General features: G+C 36.5%; 1 protein-coding gene across 1 annotated transcript in view; it reads right to left on the reverse strand.

Moving 5' to 3' along the window:
• Positions 1 to 5,152: 5,152 nt before the first annotated feature.
• Positions 5,153 to 19,719, reverse strand: part of LOC123253446 (katanin-interacting protein-like) — a 22,893-nt gene continuing 8,326 nt past the window's right edge. The window contains exons 2-5 of the mRNA XM_044682641.1: positions 15,682 to 16,561; positions 8,906 to 9,637; positions 7,833 to 8,038; positions 5,153 to 5,254 (exon numbers count right to left, since the gene is read on the reverse strand). Coding sequence (XP_044538576.1) covers positions 5,153 to 5,254; positions 7,833 to 8,038; positions 8,906 to 9,637; positions 15,682 to 16,561 — 1,920 coding nt within the window. The remainder of the gene's footprint in view (positions 5,255 to 7,832; positions 8,039 to 8,905; positions 9,638 to 15,681; positions 16,562 to 19,719) is intronic.

The raw sequence follows: 19,719 nt of genomic DNA on the forward strand, positions 1-19,719 counted from the left end.
AGTGAAGTTCCAAGGGTTTCAACCCACTGAAAAAGAATAACTGAGAAAGACTGAGCCATTTGGCAAAGATTACAGTAAAGAGAATATACGGAGGTAGGGGTAGGGAATAGATTTTATAGAGGTTTGTTAAAAAGAAATTAGAAGCAGAAAGAGTGAAGACTGGACAAAAGACAGTAGAAATGCAGAGGCTTGTACTTAAGAGGAAAAGAACTAGGTAGAAGGGTAAATTATAACATGGAAAAGAGGAAACAAGAGAAAGGAAAATATACAGTGTGTTTATAAGAAACTATCATGTGATTAGTTGAATGTTTATTTGGCAAATAGCAGAAAGCAGGGGCTCTGTCTTGGTCATTTCTGTCTCCCCTAATTGCTCTGCACTGGGTCTGGCACACAGGAAGTGCTCATTGCCTATCTGAGATATTAGGCTTAGGTTGGAAATGGGAGGAGGGAAAGAGGGAGCAAGATTTAAAAATTAGACATCATAGTGAAGTTCCAAGGGTTTCAACCCATGAGCCATTTGGCAAAGATTACAGTAAAGAGAATATACGGAGGTAGGGGTAGGGAATAGATTTTATAGAGGTTTGTTAAAAAGAAATTAGAAGCAGAAAGAGTGAAGACTGAACAAAAGACATATTTTTCAAGTCAATTTCTAACCCATGTGACAGTGTCATATGTTGCCAAGATGAATTAATTTTTGAAGTGAAACTTCACTTTACTGTGTCAAATCATAGTATCAAACTCCATGAAAGATCACATATATAGTAACTTCTTCACTTCTTTTTCCCATTATTTTGTAATTTTGGCAAACCACTATGCTGCTAGTGGAGCATTACTGCTCCTTTACAGCCCTCTGCTGCTCCTTTCTCCAAGTGGTTCTATTATCCAGTAGGTATTTTCACACTATAAACAAAACCTGAACCAATAAATACAGATCATCAAAAAAGGAAAATCTTGAAAGTCACTGTCATTCACCAAATATTCCCTTAAGTTTCACTCTGTATAAAACACTCTGCTAAGTGTTGAAGCAAACAAAGTTAAAGTCCCTGTCCTCAAGGAACTTACAATTTAGTGGGAGAGATAAAATAGGATCTACAATAGGATAAAAAAAGGATCTACGATAGAAAGCAGCATATGATAAGAGCCATAGGAGCTTGTGCTACAGGAGTACAAAGGAATTTATGGAATTGGGACCATATCAATCCAAATACCAAAATTTAAAGAATTAGACAAAATAACAAAATTCATTTGGAGCAACAAAAAGTAAAATATCTCAAGAGAAACAACAACAACAAAAAAGAGAAACAAAGATATGGGAAACTTAGCCCTAATAGATCTTAAACCATATAATAGAAACAGTTCATCTGATTCTTTCATTAGACTGAACACTACTCAGTCTCAATGCTGTTTCATCATCCAGATCATGTCCTTGAGGTCATTCCCCAAGGTTCTGTCCTAGGCCATTTTCTTTTTTTTTCCTCTACACTGTCTTAATAACCTCATTTGAGTTTAGCTATTTAACTCTATGCTAATGACTCTTAGTTATATATTTGAGCACATGTCATTTTATAATAGCACTACATATTATAATATTAATGTTATAATAATTGCATTTAACCCCAGTCACTTTACTGAGCTTCAGTGCCTTATTACCAGTTGCCTATTGGACATTTAAACTGGATATCCTGGAGATACCTTAAATTAGCAGATCTAAAATAACTCATAATCTTTCCCCCTAAGCTCTCTCTTCCAAATTTTCTTATTTTCACTCTCCTTCCAGTCTCCCAGGTTCAAAACCTCAGCATTATCCTGGACTCCCAACATTCCTTTATTACAAACTTTTAATCAATTGGAAATTTTGCCATTTCAAACCTCACATCCAAGTCCTTCTCTTTACACACATAGTATTATTACCTTAGTTTTGGGACCTCATCACCTCTCATCTAGCTTTACAGAATCTTCCTTGTTGGTCTTCCTGCCTCAAATTTCTCACCACTTCAGGCCATCCTACATACCAATGCCAAGGTAATTTTCCTTAAGTACAAATCTGACAATAAGAATCCCCTACTCAGTCAATTTCAGTGTCTCCCTATTGATTCTATATTACATGCAAATTCCTCCAGTTAGCTTTTAGAGCACTTCACGACCTAGCTGCAATCCATTGCTGGATATTATTCCAATTGACACACTCTGGATCCAGTCAAACAGGCCTTCTCCATTCCTCCCATATGACATTCCACCTGCCACTAGTTGTTCCAAATGCCTGCAATCTATGCTCTCCTCCCCTCTGCCTCAAAGTCTTTTCTCTTCTTTTTGGGAACCAAGTACCACATTTTATATGAACTTTTTTCTGATCCTCACCCAACTGCTACTGCTCTTCCTTCTAAGCTACCCTGTAAACAACCATGTTTTTTATATTTGTATTTATATTTACTTTATATTTATGACATGTATTTATATGTTTGTTTGCCATTTCTCCCATTAGAATCTATTGACCTTTACTGAGACGTGGCTTTCCCTTAAAGACATTCCCTACCTGGCCCTCTTTTCCAGTACTGTATATCCCTCTTTTTTTGCTTCAAGCACCACCTTCTACATGAAAACTTTCTTAATTCTCTCAACAGTTAGTGCCCTTTATGAGGTGTCCCAAAAGCCTTTGGGCAGTTTTTAATTAAAGCTAAAAATTATAGTAAGACTTTAGGGATAAAAATAAAATAAAAAAAAATAAAAAAACAAAAAGAAGACTTCAGGGATATCTTATATTTAACTACTTTATTTATTTGTATTTCTTCCTTTGCTTCATATTCATGTTGTACATACTTAAATACAACATGGTCTTTATTATCTCTCTTGTTAGAATAGAAGCTTTTTTAAACAGGAATTCTTATTAATTTTATATTTATTCCTAGTGCCTGGCACAGTTTTGGATGCTTAATAAATAATTTTTCATTGGTTGATTTGTTGACCTAAATATAAGAGGTTACATCATTAAAAAAATTAAAACCAATGGAAGTATCTTTCCTAACTATAGATGGAGGAAAATTTTCTAAACTTAAATAAACAAGGGAGGGAGAAAGCCATAAAAAATAAAATGGGCAATTTCAATTATATAAAATTGAAACATTTTTGCACTAACAGAATTGATTAGGATTAGAAGAGAAGTTAATTAGGAGAAAAATCTTTGTAACAAATGTCTGATGACAAGATTGATCTCCAAGATAATTATGAAATTCATATAAACATATAAGGATAAGAGTTATTCCCAATAGATTCAGGGTCAGAAGATAGGAACAAAAATCTCTCTAGAAAAGAAATGTGTCATCAACAACTATATAGAAGAATGCTTCAAACCATTACTATAGGAAAAATGTAAATTAAAAACAACCCTGAGATTTCAATTCATAACAATAAAATTGGCACTCTGACAAATACTCAAGGGACAGGAAAAAATAGATACTGGATTAACCATTTTGGAAAACAATTTGGAACCACAGTCCCAAAATCACTAAACATACCCTTTGACCCAGCAATACCATTTTTAGTCATATGGTCCAAAGAGATCAAAGATCCAGAGAAAGAACCTGTACCTACAAAAATATTTATAGCAGTACTTTTCCTGGCAGCAAGGATCTTGAAACAAAGAGGGTGCTTATCAATTGGGAATGGCTGAAAAAACTGCTGTGCATGAATTTAGTATACTATTCCTGTGACATGAGAAATGATAAATATAAAGAATTTAGAGAAACTTGAGAAGATATGGATGAACTGATGCAGAGTGAAATAGGTAATAATTTACAATATGGTCACAAACATCAAGGGACTTGGAAAGGTTTCAGAATTCTGATCAACCCAATGATTAATAATAACTACAGAAGACTGATGATAAAACAGATCTCTGTCTCTTTGTGGAGAGATGATGTATGAGAGGTGTAGAGAAGACATATATTTTTAGTCATGGTGAATGGATTGTTTTGTTTTGTAGTACTATATGCATTTGTTATAATGGAAGGCTTTGGGGTTAGAATCAGGTGAGGAAAGGCAAGTTAATAGGAATGCATAGAGATGAAATGAAAGAAATGATCAATAAAACAAAAAAAAACACCCACAAAGAAAAAGCTAGAACAGGATTCAAATGGTACCTTGATAAATTTACAATACTCTTTTAAAAACCAGACTATATGTAGTAGAAGCTCATGATTTCATATACAATCCTTCAATGTTCTTTTTTCCCCCTTCTTCATATATTGACATGTTTCTTTTTTGTGATAATTAAGTTCAAAATAAAGAAGAAAAAAATTGAGGTGTACAGAGAATAGGATCACTTTTGGCTTGAATGCTCAGGAAAGCACGGAGGATATGGTATTTAAGGTGGGCCTCGAGGGATACAATATGAAGCTTCTTAAGCAACAAAAAGTTGGGGAAAGGGTGAGAACAAATAGTTTTCAGTTATCAGTAAGCAGTTCAATTCAGTTGGAATGTAGGGTTCATATAAGTAATGAGTGATGAGACAGGAAAGGAAGGTTGAAACCATATTGTGGAGGGCCCTAAATGAGAAATATGGAAAACTACAGTATATTAAAGACCCATTGAATGATTGTTGAAAGTTGATATCTAGCTTCTTTATTACCTTTCAGAATAAATTCTAGATTAGATCTCTTATCCAAAATAAATTATAGAAGAAATGCTTTTTTAAAGTGACAATTTTACACTTATGTTTCAAAAAGCCACAATTGTATCTACTTTAATTCTTTAGGAAAATGCCCACAAACCAGATGAAACTTTGCTTATATATCAGAAAAATCCTCAAGTGTAATTTAGCCAAAGAAACTAATTGCTCAGTAAACAGATAGGTAGGATTCACAAGGGCTAGGATCAGGGTAATGGAAGAACAATTGAAATCCCTTGCCATATATGACCATTCCTCAAAAGTGGAGGCAAAACTTGAAAGGGTATGTTATTAATTTACCAGTTAATAAATTCTGACCAAGTATATGTTTTGTACCTAGTACTGTTGAGATCACAAGTCTGAACAGCTGAAATAATTTCATTTTTTGGTTCCTTGGTAGACTGGTGGTAAGTCTGTCCCTCATCATTAGTCAATACTTCTTCTCTAGGTCAGGCATTGTTCTAGATGGATGAAGAGACTATATTTGCTCTACTGACAAAATAAATACTCACACATTCCACTATAAACTCCAGGCTCTGGGGTTGTCAACTCAAGAAGAGATGGGCTGGAGGGCAACTCTTGCTCTTGAACCTAAAAATTACAAAGAAAGGGCATTGAAAAGTCAACTCTCAATGACCCATACCATAATATCCAGTATGTGTAATACCCATTCTTTTTCATCTGATCTTTTCCCCTAATTCTTTATCTCCTCTAACAGATTTGAAACTCTCTGAGGATAGGGCCTATATCTTGTACAACTTTGTTCACCATAATGAGCAAATACTTGTTGAATGAGAGGGACTCTAATGATTTTCTTTTTTAATCTTCTGTACTGGACCATTGGTCTGAGAGAGAGAAGTCTTGGAGCTCAAGTTCTGATCCATATAAAAGTCAGGTAAATTATGTAACTTCTCAGACTCAGTTTCTTCATCTATAAAACAGAAATAATGCTTTTACTATTTGAACTTCTTTGGATTTGTAAATGGTAAAGCCTAAGTTAAATGGGAGCTATCATCACGACCTCCCCCACCCCAGCGTCACCATCACCATCACCATTTTCTGGCTCTGAGATAGCACCACCAGTCAAGGAAAGGAAGGAAAACATAAATCCATGTGTGCACATGTGTGTATGTGTATACAATACAAATATTGTATGCCTATATATACGTGTGTGTATACTTATATATTTTAAATGTAGAGACATATAGATTAAAAATCCTGCTTAGTAGCTACTTGTTGATATGAAAGAGATTGACACTAAAGGTTAGAAAGTGGTTTTGGGATCAGCTATGGAGTTCAATGATCTCTTCTATGTTGATTCTCCATAGCTCTGGAGAACCAAAAGCTGGCAACTGAATCTTTCCTCTAAGACAGTGATGGGCAAACTACGGCCCGTGGGCCAGATGGGGCCCCCTGAAATGTTCTATCCGGCCACCGGACATTATCCCTAATCCGACGAATACAATGAGTAGGATACAATACAATGAAACTTCGAAATAGTTGCCTTAGAAACGGACTGACAGATGAGCATTTCCTTTCCTTTGGCCTCCTCTTTAAAAAGTTTGCCCATCACTACTCTAAGAAGTTTACATTTTCCACATGTATTACAGCTCTCTCTTCATAATTTCTCTGCAATGCATTAAAGAAATCATACAACTTCCCCAATATTTAGATGGAAAATACAAGAGCCCAAGGAATTAAGTAATTTGACACAGTGACCAAGTGTGGCAAGATTGACAAATGTATTTCTGCTACTGATTGTTAGTATCCTAAGATTAAAAGTGGGAAGGACCCTTAGATGTCATTTAGTCCCCTCCCTTGACTTTATAGATGAGCAAATTGAGGCACCAAGAGGTGAGTTGTTCAAGGTACTGCAGAAAGTAGAATTCAACCCTAGGTTCTTTTTGCTAAGCCATGTCACTTCTGTTCTGGCTTGGTCCTAATGCTAGTGTAGTCTAATGTTGGGTTCTTTCCCCTACAGGACAAGGCCTCCTTATTTACATCAGAGATTTCATTAATAAATTTTTTTTCTGTCTTGCTCTCCTGGTGGTGTTAAGGGTGAGGGTGAAGATGAGGAGGCGGCATCTTCGAGAACACCCAACAATTCCCATTCCCTGCCTCTGGGGGCTCCTACTGCTCAATATATAGTTTTTAATGGCTTAATGTCAACTTGGATGAAGGTTTCCTGTGGACTCCCCTCATTGTCCCCTTGGGATAGTGGTTGGGGAAGTAGAGGGGATATGGCAGTAGTCTTCTAAGATATGAAGGATTGTCATGTGGAAAAGAGATTTGCTTGGCCCTAAAAGGCAAAACAAGGTACAATGGATGGAAACTAAAAAAAAAGGTTGATATAAGGGAAAAGTTTTCAACAATTAGAATTATTCAAAAGTGTAATGGGTAGCCTTGAGAATTAGTAGGTTCTCCCTTAATGGAAATCTTTTTGCCAAAGTTAAAGATCACCTACATTGCAAAGAGGACCCTTCTTCAGGTATGGGTTTGACTAAATGGCTTCTGAGATTCAGTCTAATGCCAAGTTTCAATGATTCTGTGAAATCTGATTTTGGGGACATTGATTAAATTCCTTTGATGCTTTTGATTTGTTAGGTAAGTAAACCCTAGGCTTTTCAGTACTGTGCTTAAGAGTTTGGAAGGTCCATGTTCAAATTTTGCCTCCAACTAGCTCTGGGACTATGGGCAAGTTACTTATCCTCTCTGGGTCTCAGTTTCCTTATCCATAAAATGAGGATAATAATGCCTATAGTATCTACATCACGAGGCTGGGATAAGGCTTAAATGAGATCACATACATAAAGTGCTCTGCAAATTCTAGTGTTCAGGATAAGTGTGGGTTATAATGTTGGTGATGTTAGCAGTTCTGTAAGCCCAAAGCAGTTTCTACTAAGTTATAAAGACTTCCAGTACAATCCTGAGGAAAGATTTTATGTCTGCTGCCTAGAAGTAGGACAAGACGAATCAGGAAAGGTTCACTGTTAGTGACTCCAGAGTAGCAGGTAGGGTTCATGATCTTCCTACCTACAGTGATCAATTTATGATTATTTCGAAGTTCTGAAGCAGATAAGGAAACCCCTGAAATTTTCCTATTGGTCCTCTACCATGAGTAACACATAGATGTCATATCTTCCCATGCTTGCTATGAATTATCTCTTACCTGATCATCTATCCGTACACCAGCTTGGGTGAATGGTCTTTCATCTCCCTCACCATCTGCTGTTTGGGGTCTCTTGAATTCTTCCTCATATCTCAGATTACACAGAGTTTCAACATCAATATCAAATGTCTCATCAGAACAGAATATAGCCTCTAGAATGTCATCATCAGTTGTGAATAATATAGTATCTCCAAACTGTTCTGGGGCTGAAAGAGTAACAAAAGACTTAAGAGAATTAAGAAATACATGGCTAAGCCATACATTACCCAGATTCTATATAATTTTTAAAATAAGGCAATAGGAGAAAAAATCAGAAGTACTAATGATGTTCCAAAACTGTTCTAAAAAAATTTTTTTTGAGAATAACATTGTTTATTAAGGGGTGGCATGCAATTCCCATTAATAGAGAATGGATCTTTTCACAAGTTTCCTTCCACATAAAAGAACTGTTCTTAATTTTTGAAAGATCCATTATTCTTCATGCTTTAGACAAAAAGAATCTAATTTTTATAAGAACAGTAAGAATAGCACGTGCCAAATTAAATAGAGAGAAGAACCACACTTCACTGGAATGTGCCATTAAACATAATATGTGATACCTATATTTACTGCCTTTGAATGGATGAGGGTTTAAGACTACCTGACTACTTTCAAAATATCTGAAAATAATTATTTAATGTAGCCGGCAAGGATAACAGGAAGGAATTAGGTGTTCTGGATAAAAGCTCTACTATTTAACTAATTTAAAAATATTGAGCCAGTCATTAAACCCCCTAGGTCTCAGTTTTGTCATCTATAAGATGAAGAAATTAAAATAGATGATGCCTAGGGTCTCTTTCAGCTTTTATGTTCTATATTCTGTGTTGTAAATTTCTTCCTTGTTCCAACATTTCATGTTTTATATTATATATCCTAAAGCCCCTTATAGCTTTAATGTGGGACAGTTGGCAACTAATGGATCTATAAAAGTGGGATAGACAACTTTCTTCAATGATTTTTGGTGCCTTTTTTGCCCAAATTCCCAGAAAGAGAAGGTTAGAAGTTTCATTTAATGTCTCCTGAACATACTATACCTCCTGTCAGTGTTCCTGAAGCCTTGGCAATTTCTCCTTTAAAAATGCACTGTTCATCTAATAACATTATGATGTCTTTTACCCCACGAAAAGAATGTATCCGTGATTTATTATAATTCCAAACTCTAATCATGGCCACTTGGCAAGGCTGAACAAAGTCAATATAAATATAGTGAGATTTGCCAGGAGTAAATGGGGCCAGCCAAAGATGCATATCATCTTGGGTCCTATGCACACCATCAGTTAGGTTGGTTACTACACGAGGATCTTTGCCATAGACTGGTAAAATGTTAATATCAGGGGGTTCAGCTTTTATGTTAGAAATTTGTACAGGCTCTCCTTTGGAGCTAAAAATTTCAATTCCATTAAGGCCAACATAGTGTCTGTCTCCCCAGGTTGATCTAATGTCAATAACTAAGTGTTGTCCATGAGGCAACACTGGAATTTTAAAATCACTTTCATCATCTGTATCCATGGAATAATCTTCCTGTCCTTTCAATGACTCCTGTTTTCCTTCTTTTTTCACTGATGGTTGTTCCCCATGTCTATTAATCTTCTGCTGCTGCAAGAATTCATCAAAGATATCACCCTGAAATTCCATATTGGATATGCGACCCCGGTGAGAACGATTAAAGGCAGTGAGGGAGTTCCAAGACTCCTGGAGAGTATGTTCTTGTTCACTGTTCCACCTGCATCGAGTCATCTTTGTAGACATGATAGGAAGGGCATCCTCTAGAAAAGAAAACAAATAAGATTTAAGATTTTCTAATGAAATGTGGAAATATATTAAGAGAATGAAGATCCTTGGGTACTGAATGGGTTACTTATGAGCATTAAAGAGATTACAGAAGGCACAAGTAGCCCTAGAGAAATCTGTGACTCAGAAGATTGTTGTAGGTATGCCAGTTTGAGCCTCAGGTAAAATAGCTCCAGCTTAGTATATCTAATATATACCATCTCGATAAGGACTGATTTCAATTCTGGAGCAAAGAAGAGTTATTTGGGGGGTGGAAATGCAAAAAGATTCAAGGAAGTCTCCAAGACACATCCAATCAATTGCCATCAAGCCCTGTTGTATTATCTCTATAATATATCTGTTGCTTCTTTTTAGACCCATTATAACCATACTAGTTCAGGTCCTTGTTTCTTTTTGCCTAGATTATTATGAGAGCCTCTATCCTAGTCTGTTTCTGTTTTATCTCCCCTCCAATCTATTCTTTACACTGGTGCCTTAGCAATTTACCTAAAACACCACTCTGATAAAATTATCCTCAACTCAAAATTTCAATGACTGACCATGGAAGATTACATACTGAAAAAAAATATAAGCATTTGATTCTGGCATTCAAGGACTTCTACATTCTAACTCGAAACTACTGGTATAGTATTATAGTAATTTCTTTCACATACTCTATATTCCAGATAAGTTGGACTCATTTTTATCCTATATTCTTGTCCTCTCCTCTCCTGTCAATGTAATTTTCCTCACACCATCCTCCTGGAATAGACTTCCTTTTCTGTTGTCTCTGCTGCCTGCTGAAGTCTTCCCCTTCTTCAAAGCTCAAATGAGGGGTCATTTCCCTTAGGAAGCCTTCTTTGTTCCATATTCCTTCAGGTAAACATAATCTCTACTTCCTTATTTTTTCCATAATACTTTGCCTCAACCTTTCCACAACTATTTTATATTCCCTTAGTATTAGAGATATTTGTATTTGTCTTTCTGCTATTATCTGGTAATTTCACTGAAAGCAAAGTATATATCATTTTTATCTGGGCATCTTTAGTACTTTGCTTAGAACAGGAACTTAGTGAATATTTGTTGAATTGCTTGTTGAATTCCAGTTACCCAGATTCCAAAATTCACTATCATCTTTCATGCATCACTTTCCTTTCTCTACACTCCAGCTTCCCATTGATTCCTCTTGCTTCTGTTCTCACCTTTCCATCCCCATTAGCCATCCCTTTAATTTAAGGCCTTATTACCTCAAGTTTGTCCCATGGTGATAAATTTATAACTAGTCTCTCTGTTTCCATCATGTACCCCCTCCATCCTCCATACTATCATCCAATTTTTAGGTTTTTTTTTTTTAATTTTAAACCCTTAACTTCTGTGTATTGACTTATAGGTGGAATATTGGTAAGGGTAGGCAATGGGGGTCAAGTGACTTGCCCAGGGTCACACAGCTGGGAAGTGTCTGAGGCCGGATTTGAACCTAGGACCTCCTGTCTCTAGGCCTGGCTCTCAATTCACTGAGCTACCCAGCTGCCCCCTAATTTTTAGGTTTTAAAGCCCCTTTTTGATAACATTACTCTAGTGCTAAAATAGTGCTTCCCACTCCCACTGAAAAAAATGGATGACATTTAAGGCCCTCCACAATCTGGATCCTTCCTACCTTCATAGCTCATATTTCCTCCAAACAGAAACCTTCAATTGTGGTTTACTTAGTGTTTCCCTTCAAAAAACTTTATGTTTTCCTACCCCTTTGACTTTGCTTATACTGTTCCCTCTGTTGAAAATGCCCTCTACCTTCTATCACCCATTAAAATTATAACCAATACTGTTTGTACCAGCCTCTAATTGCTTTGGTAAAACCTAATCCTAAAGTGTGGCATTTACCACATTATTTGGTATCACAGTTATGAACATACTAACTCCAAGAGGCAACTAACTGTTAGGAAGCAAAATGTGGGTCTATTTTTTCTTTGTATCCCCAAAAGTGGTTATTACAGAAGCATGTCAATACGTTTGGTCAACAAACTTAAGTTGCTTAGGCCAGAAAAAAACATGATTTCTCTATCTTTTTGCCAGGAAAAAAAGAGCTTTTACATCTTTGTATCTGGTAGACTGAACTTCATGTATGGATTTTTGTGATTTATGTTCATTATTTTTAGTTACTATAATTTGATTTCGACTTGCTAAAATGAATGGCAGACATAAAGAATAAGAACATCCAATACTGAATGCATTATGCATCAATCAGGGCATGAATCTTCATGTTCCTTTTGTTAGCATTCTGACCTACTAATAGAACCGGTGATGAACTCTAAGAGCTAGAAAGAACTTCATATTTTCTCTATCAATCAAGCAACCAACTAGCTTTTATTAAGTACCTACTTTGTACAAGGCACTAAGCTCTACGGTTCCATCTAAAGAACAAAAGAATTCCTCCTTGCAAAGATGTTTCATTCTAATCAGAAAGACAGCTACATATATACACACTGTTATAGGAAAATCAGGGAAAGCAGGAAGTATCAGGTAGAGGCAGGGAGAGAATTCCATAACTCTGGAGTCAGCGACTCTCTGAGGAGACAGTTAGTTTCTGGACTTGCTCTCAAGAGGTGCTAAACTTGCTCTTTGGAAATCTTGTCTGTGTGGACTTATTTTCAAGACTTTCACCTGTCAGGAAGTGGGTGAGTTTGAATTAAGCTACACAGGTGGGCTGTGCTAGTAAGATCCTTACTCCCCTTCCTTGTGAATTAATACCTGCTGCTGTGATTCAACTTGATGCCTGCCAGACCCAGAGGACACCAGTTGTGAGATCTCCCTGCTGGTCCAGTGGACCTATATATCTTTCAGCTTTCCCTACTTTTAATTACTACCAAAGGGGGTGGGGATTCTGGTTAGGACATAATACAGATAGCTGGGGAGCTTGAGATAGAGATCATTGTAGAAATATCTCTTAGAAACCTGTTGGACCTTGGTGGGAGGGATTTAGTTTTACCCCAGTTAGATCATCCCACTCCCAGAAACCTGTTGGACCTTGGTGGGAGGGATTTAGTTTTACCCCAGTTAGATCATCCCACTCCCTTCCCTTACCTGTCCCAGTTTTAGAATAAACCCTGTTTAACAACTTAGTGTTAATTGGTCAGTTTCTCCCTGAATCCTTCCCAAATATAAAAGACTTATGAATTAACTGGCCCAAAGGACTATTAAATCAAGAGCCTAAAAAAACCATCTAAATCCCTCTAACCATTATACCACCTACTAATATTAATATTTACCTTTTATTTCAACACATATATGTATATGTATAAAGAATAAGGAGAAAGATAATATAGACAAATGCAAAGTCATTAAACACAAGGTAGTTTTGGAGGGAAGGCATGAAGGATAGGAAGGGGTAAGTAGAGAACATAGATCTGAAAAGTCTTCATGCAGAAATTGGTGTTCAAGTTATATCTTAAGAGAGGAAAGGGATTCTATCAGGCAGAGATGATGGAGGAATACATTGAAGGCACAGATAATATGTTCAATACAGTCATTCCTTTTACAGAAAAATTGAGACCCACACTATTTCAGGAACTTGTCCAAAGTCACACAAGTAATAAGTGTCAAGCCAGGATTCAACCCCAAGTCATTTAACTCTAAATCTAGGGCTCTTCCCATTACAGATATAAAATGAGTGATCTCTAAAGTGGCCCCTTCAGTTATCGAGTTTTATGTCCCTTTGACTGGAGAATTCCATTATGGTGAAACTATTTTAAGGAAAATCTCTATAAAACAAAAACATAATCAAGCTCCAGCCAATACGGTCTCAAGGCAACATAATTCTATTCAATTAAGGAGGCAGTGAAAAGAACACTGGTTCAAGAGTCAGAGAAACTGGGTTCAAATTCCAAATTGGAAGCTTATTACCATTATGACCTTTATACCACATCTAGGTCTCCCTTTCCTCTACTATACAAGGAGGGAGTTGGACTAGATGGCTTATGAACTCCCTTGCAGCTCGAGAGCAGTCATCCCATGATCCGTAATCTTTGAATAAGTGGCATGACCCTGTAATCCTAAAAAAAAAAAGAAATTCCTTCCACAAGCATTTAGCCCCTGCATCGAGGCACTATTAAGGGATATGACTTGTGTGTAATGGGTAATTTATAATTTCTAAATACCTTTCTCTTTTGTTATCATGATCCTCCTAACAAGTGCTAAATCCCAAAGGCTCTTAATATGTCATTGAGCCTTTGAGTTTAAATGACTGGACATAAATTAAAATGAGACAAGGCACCTTGTACTTCATCAGATGAGAATAATAGCAGCCACCAATGAAACTCCAAGGAATTCTTGTTTATGTTTACCAGGAAAGCTAATAATTGCCTGTCTCTTTGGGGGGTGGGAATCTGACAATATTCTGGACATGCTTCAGATTTAGGCATAAATTAAGCCAACTCTAACTGAATTTAATATCCTTTCTTCTTCTTTTTTCTCAAAAGACTTGAAACCTGTGTGTGTGTGCCTGTCTGTCTATTTTTCTGTATGTGTGTGTCTGTGTGTCTCTCTGTGTGTGTAAGAGATAGAGAATTAAGGAGAGACAGAAACTGAATGTCAGGGACCTGGAAATAACTAACCAAAAACAGAAACACAAAATCACACAGAATCATGAATTAAAATGAAAAGGGATATTAAGTGTTCATTTAGTACAACCATACCTAAAAAGGAAATCTTACCATAATAACTTTCTAGACAAGTCATCTGATCAAGACCTCTCATTAGGGGGAGCCCAATATCTTTGGAGGTAGCCCATTCTAGTTTGGGACATTTTTTAAGAGTTACAAAGTTTTTCCCAATGCCAAGTCTATATTTGCCTCTTTGTAACTGCAACCTATTACCCCAGGTTTTGCCCTGTAGAGCTGAGAGGAACAATATTAATTCCTTTTCTACACATCAGTCTATATTGAAGACAGTCATCATGTACCTTCTGAATCTTCTCTTTCCTAAACATTCCCAGTTTCTTTAACTGAGACTTGTATGATATGTAGTCAAGGTCTTTCATTATCCTGGCTATCCTCTTATAGCTGATCTCCAGCTTATCAATATAATATCCCTATTAAACAGTGAATAGGTGCAGTTAAGGCAAAGAACAGAAGGACTCTCATCTCCCTATTCCTGGAAACCAGGCTTCTCTTAATGCAGCCTAACATCTTGTTAGCTTTTCTGGCCTGTCATGCTATATTCCTGAATCACATAAAGCTAAATCAGAAGTCACAAAGACACAGGAATCATGAAACAAGGCTTTCTCTTCCTCTCCATTAGATCCTCTATTCTATTTTCCTTCTCTTTCAACTTTCCTTCTATCTAGGTTGTAAGGGACAAATATTTCTTTCTTGAAAAGTAGAAATCGCTAAGCCAAAGGAAACAGATATCAGATCTCAATACTATCTTAAACTGTTTACCTCTGTGCCCCAAACCATCCAAATGCTGTGTGGCCATCAATGTCTAAAACTTCCACTTTTCTAAACAAAATATTATTTTAGGGATTTGAAGGATTCCATTTTTACTTATCAAATTATACTCTCCACATGGATACTCAATTTAGCCCCTGATGTGTACAGAGCATTGTGCTGGGTGCAGGGAGAGACACTAAATTTAGATAAGACCTAGTTCCAGCATTGATGGAGTTTATAATTCAGTAGAGGGGGTAAGACACGAACACAGCTAACTATAATCAAAGGAGTGCAGGACAAAATTTGAGACCCAATGGCAGAAAGCCACTACTGATGGGAAGGCAGGAAAGGTTTCCTGGAGGACGTGGCACTTGAGTTGGACTTTAAAGGATATATAAGCATTTAAGGGCAAAGGGGTGGTGGCAGAGGGTACTCTGGGCATAACAACCAGTGTGTGTGAAAGTATAGAAGGTAGGAAAGTGTGTTTCCAGCAGGAATATTTGGACACATTTAATACTAATTGACTACATGCCTATGCAAATTCCACTGGTGATAACTCCAAGTACTTGAATATGCTAATAGTGCTCAACTCTAGAATGATTCTTTGTTCTTACCTTTATTGGTCAGACCTTCATCTCCATGATTACTGCTAAAAGCATCCTTTCTTGAACTCCTCCTCCCACTGATAGGGCGTTCTGGGCCATAGCGATCCTTATTAGAAAGTAGGTCAAAAATATCTAAGTCGTCAATGTCCCCCTTTTCAGTTCTTCCCTGTGGCCTGTCACTTCCAATGGCAGGGCGGCTACTGGCTCGTCCTTGTTCCCTTCGGAGGCAGTTATCATTTTCTTCATTTTCTCCAAGAAATTCTTTAGTGATGCCATCTGATTGTAGTTTGCTTTTCAATTCGAGAGGCTCCTCTGGACTCAGCCAGGGAGGCTTCTGTTTCTTGCCTTCTGGCTTATCTTTCATTTTGGAAAAAGATAGCAACCAAGGTGGGGTTTTACTTAGAGGCTGAGAGATTTTTCTGTTTGTGAATTTTTCTAATTGCTCAGTTATGGTCAGTTCATCATCAGAAGGGTATTTCACAACAGAGGATTCTGGAGGGTTACTTGGTTCATCGACCATGGAGACAGGAGCAGATAAAACTTTTAAATCCTCCTCTAACTTAGACAAATTGTCCTTTGTACAATTAGTAGAGTGCATCTTTATATCAAAGATATTTCCATCCAACGATGCCTTCAAATGTGAAGAGGTTCCATCTGGCTGTGAATAATTGAAACCAAATTCCTTGCCACCATCTGCGCCAGTGGTCCTGCATGTGTCTTTGCTTTCTTCTGTGTTAGGAGTAGCCGTATTCTCCTGTCCATCATTTTTAAGGTCAATTGTGGTGCTACAATCAGCAACCAGCTCCCCACTGCCTTTTTCTAACTCTCCATCAAATACAAGGTTTTCATTGACATAAAGCTTCACCTTTTTTGCACCTATGTCAAGATCCTGAAGATATAAAAAGAAAAAGAAGATTTGTGGCATCAGGCTTCTACATCACACCATTCTAGAGAAAAGGTGATACTGACTATCATTAGAAACAATAACTTAGTGACACTATGTTATGGGAAGATGTTAATTACTGATAAATTTCACTTCTAAGTAAACTAATTACTCTATAAACCAATGAATTAAAACACCAGGAATATTTATGGTCTTCTTTAAAAAATGTTTTAAATGCAGTGTTTACATTTTTAAAATGCAGTGTAACGTAATGGAAAGACCACTAACTATACCCAGGAAGCCTGAATTCCAGTCTTGGTTCTGCTAAATAATTGTGCTAACTTTAGGCATTTATCTTCTCTGATTGACTATTTTCTCAAAAGGAAGGGGTTGTACTAGATATCTGTAGGACTTCTCTCTCTTAGGGGTAAGATTTTACTAACATCTTTGGGAAGTAAAATATAACTGGATTGATTTAAGCCTTCCTCAAAACTGAATATTAAATTTGCCAAACACTATCCTGAATTTCTGGTCCTCTATTGTTACCATGATTTCTGTAGCAATTTAGAGTGTGAGCTATTTTTTGAATGAACATTAGTTTGTCAGAAAAGTCAATGATCAAAGTGCTCTTTGAAGTGTTTTTATAGACATGTTCTCTCTGCTCAGCTGAAGCAGGGAACAAATATGTGCCCTGAATCAATAAAAAAATAGATATTCAGTAATGATAATATGGACAAATGTCAATATCTAGTACTCCATGCTTTTTGGACAAAGTCATTTAGACAGAAACACTTGGTAAAATGGAAATGTTCTCATTTCAAAATATGGCTATCTCATGAAGAATAGGGCTTGCATTTCTGAAATGATATCCTCACTTTGTACTTCTTTTCAACCAATACGAAACAAATATGCTACTATTGTAATACATTATTAATATGAAAATATTAATGTTATTTCAAACTAAATAATTTAGAAAGCCAAAAGGGCAGCAATTTTTACTGTTGCCCTGAGAACTGAATAATATGTTTTATTATATGAGAAAACAAATTGGCAACATGGAATGCTGGTTATCATATATTCATTTGTGTATGCTTAGGTGAAATCCTTTATGGTAAGAGGTTTTCAAAATACAGTAAATTTCAATTTAACAGACCATTTTTCTTTCAATTCAACAAACATTTGTACAGTAATTGCTTTGTTCCTGGCTCTAGAGTAATTTGTATTTCTAAAATAATACTTTGAGGTTTATGAAGCCCTTTGTTCACAATCTGGCTATGAAATGAAAAGTATAAATATTCTTATTCCCATTTTACAGATGAGCAAATTAGTGAGGTATCTTGCCCAGGGTAACAGAACAACCAAGTGTCAGAAACAGCGATCAGCCTAGGTGTTCTGACTCCAAGTTCATTACTCTTTATATTACAGGTTAGAAAAGCCTTCCTCCAGTTGATCATCTCCAATTTATCCTGTATATAACTTGTTTTTATATAGTTATTTGTATGCCATTACCCTCATGAGACTGTTTATTCCTTGAGGGCAGGGACTATCGTGTATTTTTTGATATCCCCAGTGCTTAGCACTGAGCCTGGCACACCTTAAAAGGCACCTAATAAATACTTGTTGATTTGACAAGATGCACACTCTCTTCATTTTGGATGCTTAAAACATCAAGGATGCAAGAACACTTAATCAAGGAAGTATATACACACACAAACACAGATATATATCTGTGTTTTATATTATGTATAAACTTCTTTTTCATTGTACATAACCCTCCCATAAAAAGGCATTGGTGTGTAGGGAAAAGAACGCTGGATCTAGCATCAGACAATCTGGGTTTAAACCCCAGTTCTACTTAATAGCTATATGATCTTGGGTAAATCACTTGACTATCCTGGTTCTGATAAAATGAAGAGGTTTAACTAGATGAGTTTCTAATGTCCCTTCCAACTCTTAATCCTATAATCTAATACATATGGAATGCCTCACCAAGCCCACTTTCTGAAATCTACCAATCTTTTAAGATCTAGCTCAACTGACATTTCTACAAGAAATCTTTTCTGCTTGGTTCAGTGATGTTTCTTCATCTTCCTTTGGATCTCTAATAAAACATGATAAATGCAAGAGAGGACAAACTATCTCTCATTTTGTAGCATGGCCACAAATAAGCATGACACTCTTGTTCAATAGTGTGGTCTCCAGGAGAGAAGGGATGATAGAAAGCTATTATTTAATCTTCCTAATCTACTTCTCTGGAGAGAGAGTGGAGGAGTAGCTAAATGTCTGGCCTCAAAGCAAGTAAGAGTTGGATTTCAGCCTGATCTCTAACTAGCTGTGTGACCCTGGGCAAGTCACTTAACATTATTTGAGGGCTCTACACAACTCTCTAACACTAAGTTGTAGAGAAAATGCCTTACACTGGCAAAGGGAGTTAAGTTCTTGATACCAATTGAATCACAGATCTAGCCCCTATCTCTACTCTCTTCTCCTATGATACTTCTCTGGTCTCTCACATCTGCCTATCCAAAACTCTTTATGGGGAAAAAAAAAGAAAATGGAATCTAAGAAGATGAAAATGGCAAGAGTAGCTGGATTTAACCAAATATATATAGAAGGAATCAAGCTGGATCTATCATAATTTTAAGGTGCTCAAGGAATGATTTTTAAAATATCTGAAAGAGGGGGGTTGTTCCAAAAGAACAGATAAAATGATAATATCATGAGAAAAGCAGGTTCCCAAGAACTCATTATCAACTGTTAACCAATATGCCAAATCACTCATCTCTATAAAATCTTTATGAGAAGGGTTTACATACATAGCAATGGCATCCTTTAAGAAAACATAAGGGAAGAACAGGCTTTTACAGGTGATTTTCTATAGTAGACAACATAATCAGTCACACAACTAACTGCAGAATAAAGAGAATAGTAATAATTCACAAAATTATATAGTGCTTTAAGGTTTACAAAGCACTTTACTTAGTTTATCTATTTGATTTTTTAAAATTTTAAGATATAAGATTCTGACTCTTACTTCTCAGGCTCCTTTGCTTGATATTCATCCACATCCAACTATTCTGACCTCCTCTTCTCTCACTTTCTTTCTCTCTCTCTCTCTCTCTCTCTCTCTCTCTCTCTCTCTCTCTCTCTCTCTATCTCTCTAT

The sequence above is a fragment of the Gracilinanus agilis genome, chromosome X (assembly GCF_016433145.1).
Source record: "Gracilinanus agilis isolate LMUSP501 chromosome X, AgileGrace, whole genome shotgun sequence".
NCBI lineage: Eukaryota > Metazoa > Chordata > Mammalia > Didelphimorphia > Didelphidae > Gracilinanus > Gracilinanus agilis.